Source organism: Phragmites australis, chromosome 19 (assembly GCF_958298935.1).
Source record: "Phragmites australis chromosome 19, lpPhrAust1.1, whole genome shotgun sequence".
Taxonomy (NCBI): Eukaryota; Viridiplantae; Streptophyta; class Magnoliopsida; order Poales; family Poaceae; genus Phragmites; species Phragmites australis.
In genome coordinates, this window is record NC_084939.1 from 18,220,675 (window position 1) to 18,244,424 (window position 23,750).

A 23,750-nucleotide genomic window follows, 5' to 3' on the forward strand; every position below is an offset into this window, starting at 1 on the left:
AAGATATCACTTGAAACATATATTAGTCTCAAAATCACAACCCATAAGATATATTCTCCCTAAAAGTGTGTATACAAGTGTTGAATATTTGTAAGAGATATACACTTGTTATTGATAATAATAAGAAATTTATTATATGGATTGGTTCATGACACATAAGAAATACTAATTGAAGAGCTAGTGATTACCAATTGAAGGACTAGTGCTATGAAAGAAACCTACAACTAATAAACCATATAGATTGCTCATAAGAAAGAAAGGAACACAAACAACCTAACATATGAAAAACCTGCACTAGGCATTACGGTGAATTGAATTAAGCACATGCAATTCTAGGCAAGGCAAAAATACCAATTGAAAAATATTTTATGTCTAGTACCTTTCACCTTTGAATGGGGATTTGGGTATATGATGATCATGATCTTCATCAATACGCCTAATCTTGTACACTTGGCTTTTTGCTTGAATTTTCACTTAATCTTGTGTGCCAAGTCTTCAAATCCCCGAAGACCTGTGGACTTTAAGTCTTCTTTGGAACCCAAACCGCGTTCGTGTGGTTACTGTTCACAAACAGCAGTTTTGTAGGGTTCATGAAGGCAAGTCACAAGTACTGTTCGTCTAGTTACTTACCTCTGGTAAGGTAAGCCAGAGTTGCCGATTCCATCGTGAAACGCATATGGACATGTCTTTGCTGGGACTGTAGATAAATTTCAGATTGCTGTTCTGTATTAATGAAACTGCTTATTCAGGTGGCTCTTCAAAATATTAGATCAATTGTGATTGCAGCTACTTGTCAGTCTTGCTCAGGTTTTGTGGCAATTTTAGATTTTTAGTGGTTGTGCAGCTGGTATTGGCGAGTGCCTCGAATTATCACGTTCATGCCAAACATACGATTAACCGATTTGATTACCCTCCTGCTGAGTTTCCAGTTCTAGCATTCATCGATGCCCCTGAACTCGAACCCAAACCATTGTTGTACTTACATATCGACCCTGCTATAGGGAGAGGCAGGTACGTAAGAGATGCAAGCTAGGTGCTCGACAAAATTGCTCAGTGGAATGGTTGTGCTTCACTTGATTGATTACACCCCAGTCCCCGGTGCTAGAGGCACAACAGGAACGCCGACACGGCAACACCTCCCCTGCATCGTCGGCGTGCCATTATGATGCCGCCGCCGCTCCTCTATGCCACTATGATCCAAAGGCGTATGTTACTGTATGTGACCTGGCCCTCTCCAGCATTCGATCTGCGACCCTGCGTTTCGAATTTACCTTGGAAGTTAAATTTGATTAAAATCTTCACTTGGCACATGAATTGCCTTGGGCTGGTAACCACACAACATTTCTGCACTTCCCGTTTGGCAGCACATTCATCACTCTTTGTTATTAACACTTACATGCACGATGCAAACTACTGATAACACTTAAAACTGAACCTTTGCCAGGCTTTCATATGATTATCCATTGTGAACATATCCTTTTTTTTTCTAAGATTAGTACAATAAAATTATGTTTTTCATAGGAATACTGAGTTTTCAAAGTTTCTTCCTCGTTGGAATACTGGGAGAAGGTTGCAGAAGTTATAATGGAATTCAACAGTATGTATTTTATCAGAAGCTTTTCTCCGAGGCATTATATCCTACTCAGTAGACATATATAGCTGATCATGTCACTGAAAATTGTTCATCTGATGCAACTGCTCTGCTATTCTGTTAGGAACCTTCAAAACCTTCATCTTGCAAACCAAATTTAGAACTGTTTATAAACCCCTACAACATACTGTTGATCAGTTAGTTGAGTTTAGATTGTATAGTATATGCAAAAGGAAGTCAACTTAGGTGATGCCAAGGTTCAAGGCTGTTGGGCTGTGGCCATCTCATTAACAGCTGGCTGATATTAAAGAAACATATGAATTAGTATGACAAACATTTTCACTTCTTTTAAGCTGTACGGTATGTAACAACTACTCCAAATTGTGTTCATTTAGAAATGTGTGTTTGACATATTTTTGCTGAGGTGTACCAATTGTCTTGCTCCTAAGTGGTCAATTTCGTGATTTACCCCCATGTGGCAACATAGGCCAATCATTCTGTTTCTATTTCATTAATTTTTTTTTCTCTTTTTGATTCAGGTCAACTTGATTAAGGTGTCGGTTCAGTGCAGATCCATTGACCCGAGACGCACAGCTTTTACATGGATGTCAATTTGAAGTGTTCAGCTGGCGAGACTAAGTTTGTGAGTCTACTGCCAAATTAATTTGTTATTAGTCCAAATCATCTCTCAGATCTGGTCATTTCGTTTAACAATGTCCAAATTAGCTGTATCTCAGCTGATCTCTCCTTTTATAGTCCCATCTCTTTGTTCTTAGACGATGCACAATTATGAGCATTAGCAACATTACTTGCGACCTGCTACCACACAACTAAAACGTAAGTAGAGAGTGAGAGACTGCACGAGCAATGGCAGATCTCGTGGTTGGCTTGGCCAGGTCGGTGGTAGAGGGGGCGCTGACCAAGGCGCAGTTGGCAATCGAGGAGGAGGCAAAGCTGCGGCAGAGCACGCAGCGCGAACTGGTGTTCATCGCAGGCGAGTTTGAGATGATGCACTCCTTCCTCAACGTTGCCAACGAGGAGCGTGTCAAGAACAGTGTGGTGAGGACCTGGGTCAGGCAAGTCCGCGACCTGGCTTACGACGTGGAGGATTGCATTGAGTTTGTTGTTCACTTGGACAACGAGCCAAACTGGTGGCGCCGCTTGCTGCCGCCGTGCATGGCGGTGGCGGCGCTGCCCCTTGATGAGGCAGTCGCTGAGATACAACAGCTGAAGGCCAGGGTTGAGGATGTGAGCAGGAGGAACTCGCGCTACAGCCTTATTAGCGACTCCGGCTCAAAGCCCATCACGCAGCCACAGCCGGCGTCCAGCACCGCCGTCAGCACGACAGCGCTCGATATGCTCGTTGAGGCGAGGCACACTGCGAGAAAACAGCAAGGCTTGGGGGACCTCACCCAGTTGATCGCCAAGGAATGCAGTGACCTTGGGGTGATCTCGGTGTGGGGAACAGGTGGTGATCTTGGTACGACGTCCATCATCAGGAAAGCCTACCAAGACCCGGAAATTTGCCAAAACTTCGGATGCCGTGGCTGGGTGAAACTGACACATCCTTTCAATCCCCATGAGTTCCTTCAGAGCTTGGTATCTCAGTTCTACACAAACTCTTGCCTGCAAGAAGGAACCAATGTAGATGTAAATGAACTGAAGAGGATTGAGGTTACAGCGACCACGCAAGGCGGACTCATTGATGCGTTCATGAAGCAAGTAAATGAGAAGAGGTACCTAGTTGTCCTGGAAAACGTGTCCACAATGGGAGAGTGGGATGGCATCAGGACATATCTACCTGACAAGAAGAACGGCAGCTGGATCATTGTATCCACGCAGCAGTGTGAAATCGCAAGCTTGTGCATCGGGAATTCTTATCAAGTGTTGGAGCTGAAGCAGTACTCAGCTGAGCACTCTGTATGTGTCTTCTTCAAGGAGGTAAGCCTGGGCGTCATCAAGTTATCCAACAACGATGTATATTTTCAAGATCAAACTCGAGTTCAGCTGGGAGATATGAAAAAAAGACAAAAATTCATCAGGAATATTGTTTGTATAATTTCCATCTCTATTCATTCACTGATTGTCAATTTGATATCTTTTAAATGAAATCATGCTTGATCATTCAGTTTTACAAAATTGCAGAATGTCATCTCCCTTACATATGAGAATTTTTTTTAAACTTCTACATCCCCTCCCTCAAGCCTAAAGTTCCTTTGTATGCCCTTGTAACTGTTTTCTCTTTCAGGGTTCTCAAGGTCATGGAGTTAAAGGTGAGGAGATCAATAGGGTGATGGACAGCAGCATTGAGATATTAACACATGACGGAATGAGCCACAGGAGTGACTTTCCCACATCTAAAAGGAAAGCTGCCCGTGATTGGATGGACCATTTTTACCTTGTTGAACGCGAGTTAGAAACGAACCAACTTCGTCACTATATTGCCAAGGCACGTTTCAATGCTTTCCAAGTGATGTCTCTGTGGGGGATTGCTGGCGTTGGGAAAACAGCCCTCGTCAGGAACTTGTACTATGACAGAATTCTTCGAAGTGGCTCATCATTTGACATGTACGGTTGGGTCAATGTACCCCATCCGTTAAATCTAAGGGACTTCTGTCGGAACCTTCTTTCCGATTTGCATTCAGAACCCCTTCAATCCATGGGAATCAAAGACCCTATTCAAGAGTGTCGTAAGATTCTAAAAGAACATCGGTGCCTCGTCATAATTGATGATCTGCAGTCTACGGAAGAATGGGACATAATTCAACCTGCTTTAGTATCTAGACCTTCTGGAAGCATTATCATTGCCATTACAACTGAAGCAAGCATCGCCACACATTGTGCAGATAATGAAGAGGTCATTCTTAATGTCAAAGGTCTAGAAGCTGAAGCAGCCTTCGAGCTCTTTCAAAAGCAGGTGTGTTTACTCACAAGAAACATTAATCTGCTCTACATCATTTCAATGTAATTTTTTGCATAAATGTTTTTTGGAAACTCGAAACTTGATGTGCAAATTTCCTTCTTTTCCCCTTCACTTGATTAACAACAACCTCCGATTATTATCTCACCCTTATTATATAGGTGTAAAGAATGAATGTTACTCCCTCCGTCCAAAATTACAAAGCGCATTTTATTATAGGAAAGTCAAACTTTTATATATATTGACCAACAATGAGTCAAATTATAAGTATGTTTCTAATTTTAGAGACCGGGCCACAATAAAATACGCCTTGTATTGTTATGTGCGGTATTACCAGATAAGTTAGCATAGTCGGATTCCAATAAATGAGTCAGTTTAGGATTAAAATCCGAAGGTCAGTTGGATTAGGATAGGTTTGCATAGTTAGTTCGGCTGAGAAGATAGAGTTAGATATGTTAGTAGAATTGAACTCGGCTAGGAGTAGAGTTATTAGATGGAAAGAGATAAGTTGTAATCAGGGACGACCCGAGATGAAGTCCATTTAGGACTTGAGTCCTACTCGGTTTAGAGTCGGTCAAGCTCTGGATATAAAGAGCAGCCACACCCCCCCCTCAGGGAATCAAGCAATAAATCAATTTAGTTTCTCATCCCTGTTCTCTAGTTCTCATCTCCCTACTGTTACCTTTGTTCCTCATCCCCTTGCTACTAGAACCAACGCCTGGGGCGTCGTACCTTCCACAACGGGTAGGAAATTGGCAAAGAATTGGCCGGAGACCTCCCACACCTGGCTATCCAATCCAGTCACTTCCCCACAGACGTGACATGTATTCTCGGACTGAGAGAAATATTCTACATAAATAGCCATGAGCATATCTTGCACTAGGACCATCGTGTCACTATCTAGGCGAAGAGAGCAACTCCAAAACTCAAAGCAATCATTAGATTTGCAGCCATCAATATATTTTAATATCAGAAGTCTATTATTAGTATAAATGGTTGGTCTTTAAAAAAACTCATTCAGAGGGGAAAGACGCCCCCCTGACTGAGCTTTAAGATCGGGGCTCACCGAACCTGGTAATCTGGTTGTTTCTTAGGTTGGTTGGCTGCTCCTGAGACTATTGAGCTACGAATATTCTAAATGAAAGTGATTCAAGTGACACTTCTATTGTTAATTTTCTTTTCTAAATAATCGAACTTTAACACAAACTCCAACTAATCTGAATAAATTGTTTGCATGCATATTTTTCAACCACAATTCTTCATCCTATGGACTGGAACTGCAGGTGCTGGACCTGCAAAGATTGGTGTGGAAGCAAGTATCCGTAATGCAGATAGTTGGCGTATATGTTTTTTTCTTTCCTGAATGACCCTCTTAAAATGCTTAACCATAAATCCGATCAAAGATCACGCAAGCTGTAATGAACCATCATTTAGCAGATGTACACTATGCAAGTTCGCTTCAGTGTCAAATTACTTTCAAAATTTAAATTGAGTGACTACAATTGTGGAGTATAATATGTTCCTAGTTCTATTGACATGTGCATGTCAATTGTTTTAAGAAAGAAAAAAAAACAATTTTGGAACTGACATAGTATACACAGCAAATTGTATCAAACTACAACCTTATCCAATTCAGAAACCAGATCAAACTATTAAGCTACCAGTCTGAGCAATAAATCTCCAACTGCCAAATTCGAACAACAAACTAGATTGGAGCAAAATCTCAAACAATTAGTTAGACCCAACTAAAAGAGCCCAATACAGCCTGATCCTAGTTTTACTAGACAATAGAAATTTTTTGCTGGGATCGGCAGCAGGAAGTTACCTGAAGCTGTCCCGTCTTAATAGCCTTACCTATCGGTCCTGGACAGTGTTTCAGCCGAAAAGAAGCGGAACTATGCACAAAGCCACAAACTACAACAACCAACATGAGCAAAAGTTTACAATCAACTAAGCCGAACTGCAGGGAGCCAGCAGTTGTTGATGATAGGATTCCGGATGGTGAACTTCAACAACCTAGTCGAATGTTAGGGAGGGCAGGGGCTTAGGAGGAGTGGACCGACAGTGACAGATGGGGTTGTTGGCACCGATCTGCCTCGCTGGGGTATTGGGAGTAGGGATGGCTGTGATACTCTCCCTTAGGACATGAATGATTGGATGGTAAAAATATATCAAACAAACAATTTTCCGCATCTATAGGTATAATTGGAAACGGGAATAGGGGTCCACTGGTGGGAAATTGTGGTGACTGGTGAAATCAAGCAAGGGACTTTGATTTTAGTCCCAATGTCTTGTTTGGTAAGGAAAATAGGAATATTACGAGAAGTTGATCATTTTATATTTTGTATGAAGTCATGCGATTGATACTCTCTCCATGTATTTCAAAGCTCCGGCACTGTGTTTATGTGTCCATAGCATTTTAATCTGGTCCTCTAATTCATGTGTCATTTGGAGGGCGTCATGATGAAAATGGGAAAAATATGTATCTGACTGAGCGGTTGTGTAACCTTATGATCCTCAACAGGTTGCATACATTTCAGATTGTAACCATTGCACCTGTTCAAACAGTTGTGGAAAAATATAGGACCCTCTGCTAAAAAAAGTGGCATGGTCGATTCCATATGGTCGTAGAGGTCATATTAAATTTTGGCTAGTAACATATATTCAATTGTTAATAATAGATTTAAATTACTAGAAAGCCCCATGTTCGCTTATGGAAACAAAACAAACATGGGATTAATAGTAGTGTTATGGAACAATATGGTAGATTCTTGAAAAAAAAACTATTGTAGTAATATAGTTGTGTAAATATTTGCAGCAAAATATTCTAGGGAATAAGTAATTTTCGGTGGCTAGAAAGAATGACGTGGTACATTTGTATAAAAAAATGCAATTGTTGTATTACACTGTTATACGGCTTCACAGATTCTTTTTCTCTAGTTTTTTGTTAAAATGGGAAGCTAATGGTAGCTAAAACAATGATGTTTTTGCTCCTTTTCTTTTGGTTTAACATTTATAGTTAATACATTTATGAATGAATTATTGCAGTTATATATTTTTCCCATTAGTCTGTTGACATGCATGGCCTTTCTGATGCATGTATCAAGTACGTTTTTCACCATGCACCTACATTTTGTGACTGAAACATCTAAATCCAATGTGCTTATAGTACTAACTACTAACATTTGTCCTTCAAATATTGGAACATTAGGTACTTAAGAAAAAGACATCATCTTCTATAACGGACTCCAAAGCTGCGGAGCTACAAGAACTTATACTAAAGTGTGGCGGACTTCCCAAAGTAATAGTTGCTATAGCTGATTTTTTGGCACCCAAGACAGTCACATGGATGGATAGTGCAAGTTCTATGAATCGCAGATTTATGCATGAGCTGGAGAGCAGCCCAGAGTTCGCTAGTCTACAGGCACTATTTGGCTGGATGCATTCGTACTTTCGTACATGCCCAGATTTCCTCAAGCCATGTATCTTCTATCTATCGATTTTTCCAAGAGACCACTGCATTCGACGGAGGCGTTTAGTGAGACGCTGGATTGCGGAGGGCTACTCCAGGGACTCCGACAAGAGTTCTGCAGAGGAGAGGGGAGAGTGTTTCTTCTCGAGGCTGCTTGATCTGAGCATAATCCAGCAGCCACCACATTCAGTCACAACTGCATTCAATGACACAAGAATGGTATTGTGTCAAGTCAACAGTTTCATCCGCGAATACATCATCTCTCGTCAAATGGAAGAGAACCTTGTCTTTGAACTGGGGGGCAGTTGCACCATGACCACTCAACGCTCAGGGCGTCACCTCAGCATACTGGAAAGCTGGGATAGAGACAGAATTGTGTTTGAAAACATAGAATTCTCACGGCTACGGTCTCTGACAGTGTTCGGAAAGTGGAGATCCTTCTTCATCTCTGACAGGATGAGGTTGCTTCGGGTGCTGGATCTTGAGAATGCATCAGATGTGAAATACAAAGACCTCAAACAAATGATGAAGCTGCTGTCTCGCCTCAAGTACCTTTCGCTACGAGGATGCACTGATATCTGCCGGCTGCCGAGTTCATTGGGTGATTTGAGGCAGCTAGAGACTCTGGATGTCTTACGTACCTCTGTTGTGACGATGCCAATGACCATCACCAAGCTAAAGAAGCTGCAGTACATTCGTGCTGGTACCATAATACCAAAAGAGGAACAACTAACACCAGATACCTCGGCATCACCGTCATCATCTGTGTTCTGTAGAAGTCGACAACTAGATGGTGTTGAGGTGTCTACAAGGATTGGGGAAATGACAGCATTGCACACGCTCGGTGTTGTAAATGTCAATTCTGCAGGGGGGAGGGCAATCCTGAAAGAGCTCAGGAAGCTCACCCAGTTGCGCAAGCTCGGGCTTTCAGGTATCAACAAGAAAAACAGCAAGGAGTTTTTCTCTGCACTCTCAGGTCATGGCCATTTGGAATCCTTGTCAGTGCGGGTAAACAAGTATCATCAAGAACTTTTGGATGGCATCTTCCCCAACGTTGCGGTGTTCTCGCCACCAAAGAATCTACAGAGCCTTAAACTGTATGGGCTTGTAGACAAGTTGCCAGTATGGATCAACCCTCTTCACAAGCTCACAAAGTTGCATTTGGAGATGACTATATTAGCAGAAGATACCATTAGGGCCCTCCAGTATCTTAAGCTTTGTATTCTACGTCTCAGTATCAAGCAGGTTCCTGGTGGTAAGCTCGACTTTTGTGTCATGTTGCATGGAGAAGAGTTGCGCTGCTATGAAACAGTAAAGGTACTTGAGATTGCTTGCAGCTCCACCTTCAATGTAACTTTCGGATCACAAGCACTGCAAAATCTTGAGCTGCTGAAGGCTCACTGCTTGAGTGGTTCGAGATCTCAATTGCAATTCTCTGGGCTAGAAAAACTGTCTGAACTCAAGGAGGTCCAGATTAAGGGTTCCCATGACTGCACACTCAAGGAAGCCTTGGAGCAGCAACTCGCCATGCATCAAAAGAATCCTGTTTTGAAGATTGAGTAGCTACGTTCGTCCGGTGATTGATGCTGAGCTCGAGATGGCCATTGTTTCAGTCGGCCAAGCATTGCCGGACAAAACGATCGGTGCTATTCATTTGCTGGTTTTTTCTTTCTCGCTCCTACTCAACCCTAGTGTTCTGGATCGGAATGCCTGTGTAACTGTCCTGCGCTGCAACCATCGGGAGAAGAAAAATACATAACTAGTCGGTACTTTTCCTATATGCATAATGCATTTTACGTAGTGAAATACATAACTAAACGCGGTCCGTTTTATGGTTCGGTACGGAAAAATCCCAGCTTATATATCTTATAGAAAAAAATGCTCTCGTGATATATTTATATGTATATGCTAGAATTTGGACATGTCCATTTCAGTGGCATTACATTCAAAAAAAAATTGCTATGGTATTTATCTTGATATCTTGTAGTTTTCTGGTGTACTATCTATTGTATTCTCGAGTTTGTTGTGTAAATTTTCTGTAGATGGGTTGTAATGTTGTTTTGTTCCTGGTTTCTGATTTTTGCTTAAAATATACAATCCTCTCAGAATCTCCAATTGGTAGATGCATTTCCGCTTGCCTTCATATTAACTAGGGTTAGTGACATGTTAAAATTGTTCTTTTTTTGAGTGAAAAGGAACATAAGATTTTTATTGTGCATATGTGTTAACAGGTAGGAATAGTGAGGAGGAGGTGGGATTTTTATTTTGTGCATGCGTTAACTGATAATATTTTGTATATAATGAAGAGAGTAAATTATAAGGAGTATCACGGAAGCAAAGTATACATTATGAGTATTTTAGATCATGTTTATAAAACGATAAAGGAATGACAGTAATATTTGCATTTTTTTTCCCCAGAAAGAATAGGTGCTGAAATGATTATAGGTAGCTGTGTAGGAATTTAAACAATAATTTATAGTACTGGATGAGATAGGTGAGGATACCAGAAAAAGAGAAGGTGGGGAAAAAATGGTTAAGACGTTGTCAAATAGAAATTGCTCTTTATGAGAACAACGAACAAAGCAGCTGAGCAGTTCAATAGAGTCGATATGCTACTTATCAATAGGATTATAATGCTTGTATGTATAGATACGAATATCTGCTGTTTTGTGTATTTTTGGCATACAATGTAATAAGCGCTAACGTATTGTGTTTAATATCAATGTGATGTTTTAGTATTAGGATGGAAACATGGTGGCAGCATTTGATTAAGCAAGTTGCTATATCAAAGTATGATGAATAGAAAAAACCTGGGAATTATTGTTGAAAACAAACTGATAGAGGAGTAAAGTGAAGCAAGGCGAATTGTGCTACTGTGTTGTATGTGTTAAAATGAAAGTAATGTATTTACCAATTGTTGATATCAGGATGCAGAGGGCGAGGGGGATAATAAAAAAAGGGATAATGATAGTGTTTAAGTGGAGTTATAAATGATAAGAACAATGGAGAATATAGTCAATCAAAGGAAGGTAATCTGTGTGATAGTTATTAATATGTATCCATGGTTTGCACAAATATACAGAAATTTTAAAATGAAGCCATGATGCGTACAGATATACAGGAATTTGTGTGGGTGTGTGTTGTTTATCATCGTTGAATATCACAGGAAATTAAGTGTTATATCTGCTACTCTGTTGTATACCTCAAAACAAAAGTAATATATTTGGCAATGCCTGATATAAGGATACGGAGGGGGAGGGATAGTTAAAAAAAGGATAATGATAGTGTTCAGCTGGAGTTATAAGTGACAAGAAGAATGGAGAATATAGTCAATCAGGGTAAGATAATCTATATGATTGGTGTTAAGATGAATCCATGATCTGTAGAGATATACAGAATTTTTAAGATGAATCCATGATGTGTACAGATATACAGGAATTTGTGTGGGTGTGTGTGTTGTTTACCATTGTCAAATAAAACATATTGATAGAGTAGTAAAGTGAAGCAAGGTGAATTGTGCTACTGTATTGTATCTGTCAAAAGGAAAGCAATGTATTTAGCAATGGTTGATATCAGGATGCAGAGGGGGAGAGGGACAATAAAAAAGAAGGGATAATGATAGTGTTTAACTGGCTAGCTAAGTTGAGTATGCTACATAGCATCACTGGTTTGTTATTTTACATCAGTGTGTCATAGGAGGATTGCTGGCAATATCATCTCTTGGGATACTTAGTTAATAGTTTTGCTGATTGGGATCAGTGGCATTGTTATCTGGTGGCATTGTTAGCTAAGACGTGAGCTAACCTAGGTGCAAAAGCAACTTCACAGAAGTAAAGAAAGAAAACAAGATAAACAAAAGGCAAAATAACGAAAGCAGGTCTGTTCTTGTAGCAAAAGGCAAAGGTCAGATGTGTCCACCGGTCTGGTTAGCTGCAAGTAAAAGAACAATCAATGATTAGCACTTTGGAAGTAGAGTTGTAAGGATAGCATGTAGGTAATCTGGATGTGAGTGGAACTGACCTTCACTGGTTGTTTTTTTAGAACATGGGTGGTCTTCGATTTTGATGATTTCGTGGTGCTAGGTGTCATGTGCTGCAAAGTACTTCTGTGCAAATGAAAAATAGTGTAGCAACATCGTCATGAAGCATAGTTGTGGGATGCAATTTATGGATTGTAAGATAGTAACACTTTTGTTTTATACCTTTGACTTGCTAGGTGAGGCAATGGATCAGATGGGTCTGTGGTTGTTTCACTGTGGCTGTTTTTTTGGTGTTCAATGTCCTTGTACAGAAGGAGATGTGAGTAAAAGTTGGTTAATAACATCTATTATGAAGTAATAAATGGATGAAAGGTTGGATACTGAGTAGAAAGTCTACTTGCCTTTTTAGAAGAAGTTGCATCTTCGAATAGTCTTTTCCGAGTAGCTGGATGTATAAGTGGATCTGTGGCATCCCTGTGTGTTATATAAACAGATGATTAAAACATTACACAGTATAGTGGTAGGGGTATTAATTTTTTTTTGCAGAATGTGTATACTTACAGAGGGGTTGTTCTCTTCAATGGGGATTCATCATGTTCTAGTGAAGGAGGGGGAGTCTGCAGTAGAGTTTGAACATGTCATTGGTGTCTGATGGTAAAGAACCATTGTTTATTTATGTGTGATTAAATAGTTCATAAGAAAGAGTATGATTTTACATTGTCTATTGCCATGCTTTGCGTGACTGTTTTTTGAACTGCTGACTGTGAAGAAGATGCACTGGTCTTCACGCCAGGTGAGAAAGTAGCATCAGGTAAACTGGAATGTACATTGGCAAGATAGTTGTGTGGCTGAAAGGTTGGCTGGGATGTCTGAGAGGCTGGTGGGTTCTTGGGCTGGTTGCAGCTTATGTTTGGAAGTGTGTGCTGTCTTCCATAAGAAGTGATGACAGAGGTGACTTGATATGTTTTTTGTGGAGTATAGTAGCTATGCTCTGTCAAGGTAATTGCAAATGTGAACTTTAAGGAGACTATAGCTGCGATGTCAGGTGGTGCGTCATTTGCAAATCTTGATGCTCTAAGGACCTGCTGGACAGGTTTACCAACAATACGACGAGCAACTTCACCGAAAGCTATCATTTCACTTTCAGCGGTTCCATCATTTGCAATGAAACATAACTTGTATCTGTAAGAGTGGTATTGGAGAGGGTATTGATTAATATACATTCAGCTGTATGAGAAAGAAAAAGAAGCTGACACTTACTTGAAGCGGTAGCCAGTGCAGGAGCATGTGTTGCATTTGTAACCGTCGCCATTCGGTATACAGGTCCAACTGCATCTATTACATAATGGGAACCACCATGGTGTGTCTAAGATTAGGCGCACAATAGTAACAGTGCAGCGGTATCCACATGGCTGTAATGACAAATTGGTAAGCTATTGTTAGAACCTAAAATAAGTGCTGGAAACAAAAATAAGTATAATCTGGTAATGTAATATAAGGGCTAGGATTATCATAAGAATAGCTATTTTAGTAGGCAGGAGGAATTATGTGGTAGATTACACATACTGGGAAATCGTATGGATCCATTTTGTCTAAATCATGGAGGCTCTTATCTTCAAGCTGCAGTGGCTGTTGTTGTGGTGCTGATTGATGTGGAGGAGCAGTGGTACGCTTGATTGTTATTTGCTGGTTGTGAATGCTGTGTGCACAAATATTTGTGTGTAAATAGCTGTTAACTGTGTAAGGTAAAATAGTATGGCGTGTCACATGTGTGTGTTATCTAGTGGTATGGAGCAGGTAAAGACTTATGTACCTCTTATAAAACTCCTCAGCCTCTGGTATTATGGGATTGAAGTACCAGCGGCATGCAGCGTTTCCACTCAAGTATTCTTCACCTGTTTTGACTCAAATAGTTAGAAGTGATGGTGTGTGATTTTGAAGTGCAGTAGCTGTTTCGAGTAAGACTATGTGTACCTGCGAAACTTTTCATAAGGTTGCCAACAATGAGAACAACAATTGGATTGCGTTCTTCTTCAGTGTAAATTTCATTGATACTAAATTCAATAGCTCGTTGGCCCCATAGGGTTAGCTTAACTTGAATATTGCTGTAGATAAGGGTAGCAAATCCATAATGTAGGTTGGTAAGCTGTACTTATAATAAAGGATTTTATATTTGGTTACATAATGTTACATTCATCATGCTCTCACCTGAGGTCTTTGAGGATTACATTTCTGCTGATAGTAGCAGTTGGTTGGTTTGGAAGTTGCAGGGAGGTTGTGTCAGAAACTTCTGTTATGATGCCAAGCACATCTACAGCAAGTGTGTGTGCATGTGTGTTTGTTTTTTCTTTTTACAGTCAAATTTATGGTAGAGTAGGGGAAAAGATAGAATTATTTAGCTATAGGTAATGACGCTACTTACCTAAGAAGTGTCTGTTTTTGCCTGTGTATTTTGGAAGCTCAAGAAAAGGTGTGAGCTTATAAGCATATGTTGGAAAGGTTGCTGCAATGTCCTTTGCTGGAGTTATTTTGGTATAGCAAGTAAGTTCAATCATGTAAGGTGCATCAACTGGCCTATATAGAGACTTAGCCTTTGATACTCTAAAACGGCTGATTATGTAGATGGCACCTTCTTGAACTAAAGAGCTTTTACTGTCTACCTCAGAGTTTGGTATTTCAGCATACATAGCATCTCCCTGCGTTTTTTTGAACGAATGGTAAGCATCTTTGATTATCTAGTAGGTACTATAAGAATATCTGTGGAAATCTAACTATAGTTCGTAAAGATGATGGCAGGGGCAAATACGAGTTATAAATCACGGCAAAATCACGGCAAGAACCCAGAATGTAGCCAATTAAGGGAATAAAATGTATATAATAATTATTAACATGAATGCATGATCTGCACACATATATACAAATTTGCTTGTGTGTGTTGGTGACTATCTTTGAATATGATAGGAAATTAGATGGCATATCTAAGATGGATATGATATAGCACAATGCGAGTATGACGTGGTAGGAGTATAAAGAAGTATTATAGTACCTTTTCATCGACAAAAACAAGATCTACGTGAGATATTGGTCTATCGTCAGTACCACCATGGTATTCCCATTTGCGCGAAACACGCACACAAATTATCCAGTGCTTCGATTTTGGGTGGAGTGTGGGCAGCAAGTCAAATGCCATCTTTCAACTCTGCACATCAAACATTAACAGGATGTAATGTGAGAGCAGATGTATTTTATGAATTGATAAAAAAGGCTAATACCTGTGATTAGATGGTATAAACAGTAGGCATTGATGTAACAGTTGAATTTGCAAGCATTTGTTTGGACATATTTGTACTGCTTCAATGGTAGTATGGGGAAAAAAAGGAAGAGAGAATGGATTGTTTTTTTACTTTGTGTTAGTGAAATATGGAAGTATATGTTGTGGTTCTACCATAGTCGATTGTACTTTGATGGTCTATGTAGCTGCACAGCAAGGATATATGTATATATATATATATATATATATATATATATATATATGCACATGCACACACACATATGTATATATATATATGTATATATATATATATGTATATATATATATATGTATATATATATATATATGTATATATATATATATGTATATATATGTCAATGTACTTTATCCCTGAGTAGATGCAGGTAAGATAAGTGCCAATACTTCTTTGTAAACTATGTAACAGCTGAATTCGCAAGCATTTGTTTGAACATATCTCTAGTGCTTGAATGATAATACGGGGGGGGGGGGGGGGGGAAGAAGAGAGAACGGATTGTTTTTTACTTTGTGCTAGTGAAATATGCAAGTATATGTAGTGGTTTTACCATAGTCTAGCGTGGTTTAATGTTTCTCTTAGCTCCGAGTAAGAATATATGTATATATATGTACACACACACATACATACATACATATATATATATATATATATATATATATATATATATATATATATATATATATATATATATATATATATATATTGGAAGATGCGAGTGTACTTTATTACTGAGTAGATGTAGGTAAGATAAGTGCCAACACTTCCTTGTAAACTATGTTACGTGTTGTATCTGTGCAATTATCATTCTCATCGACTATTAGTATCTTTAGTCCATGTTTTGAGGTAACACGGGACACTGCAACATACAGTTGGCCATGGGTAAAAACAGGCCTTTTTAGGTAGACACCTAGGCTGTCAAGTGTTTGACCCTGGCTTTTATTAATGGTCATAGCATAGCATACTTTTATAGGGAATTGACGGCGCTCAAGTATAAAGGGTAGCTTAGTGTTTTTTAATGCTAAAGAAATGCAAGGGATAAACACAATCTGGCCTGCATGGGTGCCAGTGATTATTTGTGCTTCGATGACCATATCACCCATTGTTGTAACTACTAAGCGTGTTCCATTGCATAAGCCACCCGATTGATTCAAATTGCGAAGTAACATTATTGGAACTCCCTTCTTAAGGAGCAATTTATGGTGTGGGAAATTTTTTTCGTTTAGTGAGTTCAAAAATTCAATTGGATACAAAAGATCATATGAGTCATGTATATTTCCTGATTTCGATATTTTGTCGCAACTTAGGTATTCCTTTTCCTCGCCAGGAATTAAAGATATCATGAGTGAATTTATGTCATCAGCTAACTGATTAGTTGGTGTTAATATAGCTCTTGTACGAAGATATGTAACGTCGAGGAATTTCGTTTCTAAATCTGGGTATATGGCATTTACTAAACAAGCAATTTTGTCGCCATTGGTCATAAGGAGCAGATCGTGTGGTATCTTTATCCATGTGGGTTCTAATTCATCTTCCTTTGCTATTGTCTGTAGTTTTCCTTCCCCTAGGTCTAGTACCCATTTACTAAATTCAGCAATTTCTTGGTGGGCTTGCCGGTTTAAGCCTGGAGAAAGGAGCCGCATATTTTTTGTTAGTGTTAAAATAGTAACATGTTTCCAAAGGGGCGAGTTTATTATTGCTGCATTTATTATCTGTGCCTTGGTACCGCCTTCAACCACTGGGAGAATCTGCCTAATATCACCTCCTAGGACAATGATCTTGCCACCGAAGGGAATGTTTTGTATGTTCGGTGATTGGGATGATAATAAATCACGCAATGTTCTATCCAGTGTTTCGAATGTCGTTCTATGTGTCATAAGAGCCTCATCCCAAATCACTAATGACGCTGCCTCTATAAGTTCAGTAAGCATAGTCCCTCGCTTGATGTCACAGATAGTAGAATCGTCTATGTCACAAGGAATTTTGAAGCATGAATGAGCTGTTCTACCACCTGGCAATAGCAGTGATGCGACGCCTGAGGAAGCAACTGTAAGTGTAATTTTTTTACGAGCTCGTAAGTATGTTACTATAGCGTTCCATAAATAGGTTTTACCAGTACCTCCATAACTAGATACAAAGAAGAAGGCAGGAGCATTGTTAACTACTGCGTGTATTATGGATTTGAAGGCATGATGTTGTTCATCATTAAGGTTTGAGACTAAATCATTAGATTCAAGCAGTAATTGGTCAGTGCCGTATGACAATTCTTCGTCTATAAGTTGGTTGGTACACGTCGTTTGATAGCTAGATGTCTTATCTGGTAAGTTGTAGTCTCTAATTCTGCCTCCATTTTTTGCAAACAAAGTTGAAAGGTCATCAAGTAAATGGTCTTTCAATTGGTTTTCAGGCATTTGATAATTTGGGTTGTTGATAGCCTCTCTAAACCTATATTGAATATCGTCTGCCAATGCTTGCCAGACCTTTTCAAAGAATGTGTATTCATCATTGACTTCGCAAAATAGTAGTATTGTGACAAATAATTGTCTAAGCTGCGTAGAAGTAGCCCAGGTTGCTGCTTCGTCAAAAGCATTGTACCATTCCTGGTCATTACCAAGGAGTCCTCGTGCGTTGCATGCTTGTTTAAATGTCGGATGTCTAATACCATTGTATGTTTTGATATCATCGTAGCTTTGTGCGCCTTTAGCAACCATCAGTAACATTCTAAGGTAATAACGCTCACCAGCAGATGGATGTACATAATATAAACGACCTATGCTTGTTCCGATTTGCCTCGGCTGCCATATTTGTAGTGTTTCATCCCATCGCCACATTGAGGGAAATTCACAGTATGTTAGGTCTCTTCCTTGAGGATATGTTTGGTTTGCCACAAACCATTCAGTCAACATGGTTTTACGTAAGAATTCTTGTGAAATGACATTAGCTAGATTAGCATTAGCATTATATGTTATGTTGTTTTCGTTTGGCAAATGTAGTGGCAGTCTTTGAACAGAGGGGAAATGCCTATGGATATCGAATGCAAATATGCGCCAACACGCATCTTGCTCGCAGATGTAGCGACAATCTAAGTATTCCTTAACTTCATTTATAGTTTGAGTGTCACCATCGTATGGTGCATCCTGTCCATTTCTTATTCTCTCAATGTAGACCTTACCACAATCTGGACCCTTTGTCACATATTTGAATAGATATTTGATAAATATAGTTTTGTTACACCACTCTACATTGATATGTGCTTGGAATTTTTTTAGCAAGGAGATATTATACGGTACTATCCATCGGTTGTCCAATTTTACATTTCCTTTTTGAATGTAGCGGTGATCATCAGGTCTTTTGTAGACTGTAAAGCCATTTTCATCATCTGTGGTTTCAGCTTGGAAAGACTTAGGGTATCCTTTTGAACATTTGCCGTTTCTCATGCAAGGACTATCTTGGTGGTTTTGACCGCACGGACCATGCGTCATGTGTTCAGCAACTAATGTGTATCCTAGGGGATCAATCTTTGGGTCTGGAATTTGTGCGCTTATGTATGAGTCAATAAGTGATGGTGTTGGCTGTGACGTGTCATGGGAGACCCATATAATAATGTGTGCATGTGGCAGTCCACGTTTCTGAAATTCGACAGTGTGCAGCACTGGAGGTGTGAGGGCAAATTCATCGTGTTAGTAAGAATACAAAATAATATATGGCAATTTTGAATCGGTAGCAAAGAATATTTGGAAATACATGGTGTAAATAGCACTACACACCTGCATTTATAGCGCCAAACACCGCACCTATTTTTATGTCTTCTAAAAGTTCTTCAAGTTTCATGTTGTATACTCTGACGATAATATCGGCTCTGTCCGTTGGTTTTTGACCTGGCTCAAAACTCAATGCTTCAGAGATTTCAGGCCATTTTGAATCGCATGTAAACGTTGTGAAGAAATCTGGTGGGCCATACACTCTGCATATCACTATACTATCGTGATAATTTTGGATCATGTATCGTCTACCACCAGTGTGTGAAGCTGGTAACACGGTCTTGCCAATCTCATTGCCATCTATACAACCGCGACTAATAGCGTCAGTTATGCCTTGCAAGTTTTCGACTCTAAGGTTGGTTTGGTTCCTAAGTATGTACCATAGTCTTAACTCGTCTATGCATGCACGAGCATCAACCTTAGCTTGACTCGATAGAGCACCGTAGCATAGATATGGATTTGGCTGATTTTTTCTACAGTGTAACATGTATCGAAAGTAATCTTGCATTGTCATTTTAGCACGCACTCTTGTGGAAGAGGGGTTGATACCGGCATAAGGTACTCCAATTTGGAAACCACGTTCACCATATGGGAAGAGAAGGGGATACTGAAGTGGCATGTAAGTAGGGTGTAACGCAGATATCTGTTGCAGTTCACCAGCATAAGTTTGTATCACTATGTCTCGCTTGAATGTGTCTAATGTAAAGTCACCTACTATAAGCATAGCAAGTTGATCAGTTGTAGGTAAGTTATATTGTATAGGATCACCTTCTTTTGCACCTATGATCCTAATAATGAATTCTTCACTGGCAGAATCTACGAGCCTATCTCTTGCAACCCTGAATTTCTTCGCAAATGGATTGTGATTATCTACCATTTTTATTAGATCTTCGATTATCTTTGGATCTAAAGGCTCGGCGGGCCCTTCGTCTGGATTTAAAGCATATAATCTATTTTTAACTTCATTGGTAGTATCATAAATGTACAGTTGTATGAATTTAGGAGGGCTTCCATCATGCGGTAGTAGAGATCCAATGCAGTGGTGGACTTGACCATTAATTTTGAAAACAGGTGGACCCCGGCCATCATTAATAGAGCGATCTATGTGTGCTCCCATTGATGTGAAAGCAAATAGACAGTTATATTGGCGTATATTTTTCAAAAAAATTTTGGAGCGAGCATCACCACCGAATCTAGCCAAGCTATTTAGGGGTTCAGGTCGCTCTGCAAAAGGCGGTATACAAATTTTGCCTCCCTTACAGCAAGAATTGTAAATTATTCTATTATTTTTTATCGATGAATCAGATTTTACCCTCTCTCTCAGCCAAAATGTAGCATGACAATATCTACACTCATAATCAGGTGCACCAAAATAGGAGCGATGGGGATAAGAAGCTATATAGTAATATATTTGCATTGGAGGATAAACCATCATGTAGCATAGGGTGGCACCATCGTAGGAAGACACAAAGGATGAAAAGAAATCATCAGCAAGATAATCTGCATGATGGTATAATAAGTTATTAAACATCTATTTGCATTAGGTGCGAAGAAAAGCTGAAACAGAGGGGGGGCAATGGAAAAAGCCGAGGCTATATCTGGAGATCTAATCATATTATGGGAACCACTAACATAACGTGGTGAACACACGTACCTTTTAACGCATCAATATAATCTTGGCTGAACCGTCCACATTCTAACGATAGTGCATTGTTATTTAATGGACCTAAAATGGCATGTGAATAACATGGCTTAGGTAGTGTTGGCAAACACGACAAGGCGCAAGCTAAAAGTGTTGAAGATTGATATTGTTCACCTGTTATAGCGAGTCTTTGTTGATCTAGTAATATTCGCCGTTTACGACGGCATTCAGCTGGGTTCAAAATTAAGGGGCAGTGATATGCAGCGTGCTGCGCAAGGTCACCTATTGATCAATAGCACTCCGTTATGTATACGTGCAATGTGAATTCGTTCCGTTCTAAAAATAGGAAATTGGATGATCAAACAACATAATTCGTCTTCTGTGAAGCGTGCTCTTAGACCGTATGGGTTGCCCACGTGAAGATGCTGCTTATTACCAAGATAGTAGCCATTGGAGGTAGGTCGAGATAGAAGGAGGGAGCCAGGGAGGGGAGACGAAGAAAGGGAAAAACATAAAAGATAGGGAATGGTAGGGGCAAATATGGCAAATAAAGATAACACCGAGAAAGGTTGGCGAACGCACATGGTGCAGCATCAGAATCATCGTGTGGCTGGGTTGGATGCGTCTCCATTAGCTACCAATGGAGAAAACACAGGTTGACATAGTGACTAAATACAGAGGAAGAGTAGGAAAGGTGTGACAGCAATAAACACGCAATGTGAAGACAATGTGGCAGCGCAAGCCAATGGTACAAACAAAAAGCACTAAGATAGTAAAATCGTTTTTTTATTTATCAGTAGTGCAATGTCTAGAAAAGCAACCTATGAACAACATAGTGAATACATGACAAGGGAAGCAGCAACGCAACGGGAAAATGAAGAATCAATTTAAACGGCACATAGTCCTTCAAGGAACATTGGGGCTGCCCTGAATGTAGCGGTATAAACCATCGGGCCTAACATCTATAGCCACACCTGGGAAACATAAGGGTCCAGCAAGTATAGTTAGCACAGTATAAGCGTTATCCTGTATTTTTATTTTTTTGGTTTGTTCATGAGAATAAGCCAACCTTTCAAAACTGTAATCAACCACGATGAAACCATATATGCTCTGAAGACAGGCAACTGCTTGAAAAGCGGCGTGCTCATAAGCAACCATGCATCCTGCTTCAGCGCATGACCAGAAAAAAAGTTTCCGCGGGCTCCTTTGGAAAGCCAACAGGGGCAACTCAATTTCTACGCCGCACAGTATGCTTCCATCATCGACGGCTTCACAGAGTAACGAAGCGTATGGCAAGCGGCATCTAACTGCGACAGCTCGCAAGAGGGAGATATAAGATGCTCCAACGGCGAACATGTGGTGACCCTAGGAGACTCTAGCCAAGGTTTTTCCATTTCACCAGGCAGTAAAAAGACCAGAGGGAAAAATAAGAAATAGGTAGAAAGGAAAGAAAGAGAGAGGAAAGGGAAGAAGGGGCAAGAAGAAAGAAAAAAAGGGAAAAAAGAACAAACAATCTATCAGTCACAATAGCATGCATAACATAACAGTAAAGGTACGTAGCAGCCAAAATACTGGCGCGCAACATAATAGTAAAGATTGGTAATAGCAAAAATACTTGTAATAATTTGACCCATAAAGTAACAAACAATAATATTTCGATATCATATAACGATGAACAAATTGCTAAGCAATACTTAAAGAAACAACGACATCTTACCAAAATGAGCAGGCTTGATCCTATGGTACACGCCTTGCGGATAGAGCAATTCGAACAGGTACAATGGAAACAAACCTGCATGGTAATGAACAATACCATTAGTTTGATACAGGCAGAAGAGAACAATGGCATAAAATATTTAGTTCTTTCATATGCCCAAAAAAAAAAATAACGCTACAAACAATAAGATTTCGATATCATGTAACAATAAACAAATTGCTAACGAATACTTAAAGGAACAGCCACATCTTCAATATCATGTAACGATGAACAAATTTCTAGGCAATACTTAAAGAAACAGCCACATCTTACCAAAAGCAGTAGACTTGATCCTACGGCACACACCTCGCGGATAGAGCAACACGAGCAACTACAATGGCAATAAACCTGCATAGTAATGAAGAATACATTAGTTTGATACAGGCAAAAAAGAACAATGGCATGGAATATTTAGTTTCTTCGTATATCTAAAAAAATAAGACAAAATAAACTTTCAGTAACACCATACCAAAAGGCACAAATAGGAGAAATCTGCAAGAAATATCCGTTTGCTTCCCTTTTGCTGTAGTAGATGCTGAACCGCAACTCATGGCAGGAAGTAACCGTGGGGGAGAGAAGCAAAGGGCTCAGATTCCACTCATTGTACTTGTGAATAAACCATTGCAAAAAAATTAAGATTGTGAGCTAATAATGCTTACCACACGCGGCGGGGAAGAGCACAGCACAATGAATCGGATTTTGCCACTCCAGGCTGCGATAGGTAACCAACCACAGACAAAACAAAAAGGGGAAAAACGAAGCTCAGTTTGCACTGCATCTTCTGTTTTTTTTCCCTCTCTGTGAACCGGCTCAAAAAAAAGGAAAACGGATGCAACGGCGAACAAAATTAAAATACCAAAACCTATATAACAAGCGGACCAACAGTAAGGAAGCAGGAGCACTAGGGCGCCGAGTAAGCGTGAGGGAGAGGAGGGAAAGGCTCACATTTCGCTCATTGTACATGTGAATAAACCATGGCAAAGAATTAAGATTCTAAGCTAACAATTCTTACCTGATGGGGCGGCGAAGAGCAGAGCACAACAAATCCGGCTTCGCCACTCCATGCTGCAATAGGTAACCAAACACAAGCAAAATAAAAAAGGGAAAAAAGAAACTGAGTTTAGACTGCATCTTCTGTTTTCTTTTTTTCCCTCTCTCTCTCTTTGAACCGGCTCAAAAAAGAAAGGGACACAGTGAGGGGAAAATTTTTTGAAATAGCAAAAGGTATATATCAAGCCGATCAACAGCAAGGAACCAGGAGCAGTAAGCCACCGAGATTCAATCGCAAAGGGGAAGAAACAAAGTCACCGGGCAAAGCAGTACA

General features: G+C 39.8%; 2 protein-coding genes across 5 annotated transcripts; one reads left to right on the plus strand and one right to left on the minus strand.

Moving 5' to 3' along the window:
- The first annotated feature begins 1,577 nt into the window (after positions 1–1,577).
- Positions 1,578–9,960, plus strand: LOC133900665 (disease resistance protein Pik-2-like). Of its 3 annotated transcripts, none has more exons than XM_062341866.1 (4): positions 1,578–1,597; positions 2,131–3,532; positions 3,840–4,508; positions 7,723–9,960. In XM_062341866.1, the coding sequence occupies exons 2-4, from the start codon at positions 2,459–2,461 to the stop codon at positions 9,544–9,546; spliced, it is 3,567 nt and encodes a 1,188-aa protein (XP_062197850.1). In that variant the 5' UTR covers positions 1,578–1,597; positions 2,131–2,458; the 3' UTR covers positions 9,547–9,960. The 3 variants fall into 3 exon arrangements, with proteins under 3 accessions (XP_062197850.1, XP_062197851.1, XP_062197852.1); XM_062341867.1 differs by lacking the exon at positions 1,578–1,597 and having other exon boundaries at positions 2,128–2,234; positions 2,368–3,532; XM_062341868.1 differs by lacking the exon at positions 1,578–1,597 and having other exon boundaries at positions 2,140–2,234; positions 2,348–3,532.
- An 810-nt stretch (positions 9,961–10,770) lies between these two features.
- On the minus strand, positions 10,771–23,169 carry LOC133900511 (uncharacterized). Of its 2 annotated transcripts, XM_062341670.1 has the most exons (17): positions 23,086–23,169; positions 22,896–22,961; positions 22,700–22,774; positions 22,388–22,462; positions 15,009–15,161; positions 14,385–14,658; positions 14,171–14,273; positions 13,937–14,067; positions 13,776–13,857; positions 13,529–13,661; positions 13,223–13,374; positions 12,679–13,144; positions 12,524–12,579; positions 12,364–12,436; positions 12,185–12,264; positions 12,004–12,088; positions 10,771–11,913 (listed from the first exon to the last, which is right to left on the minus strand). In XM_062341670.1, exons 5-17 carry the CDS (start codon positions 15,150–15,152, stop codon positions 11,806–11,808), a joined length of 1,887 nt encoding a protein of 628 aa, XP_062197654.1. In that variant the 5' UTR covers positions 15,153–15,161; positions 22,388–22,462; positions 22,700–22,774; positions 22,896–22,961; positions 23,086–23,169; the 3' UTR covers positions 10,771–11,805. The 2 variants fall into 2 exon arrangements, with proteins under 2 accessions (XP_062197654.1, XP_062197655.1); XM_062341671.1 differs by lacking the exons at positions 22,388–22,462; positions 22,700–22,774; positions 22,896–22,961; positions 23,086–23,169 and adding an exon at positions 15,235–15,378.
- Positions 23,170–23,750: the final 581 nt, after the last annotated feature.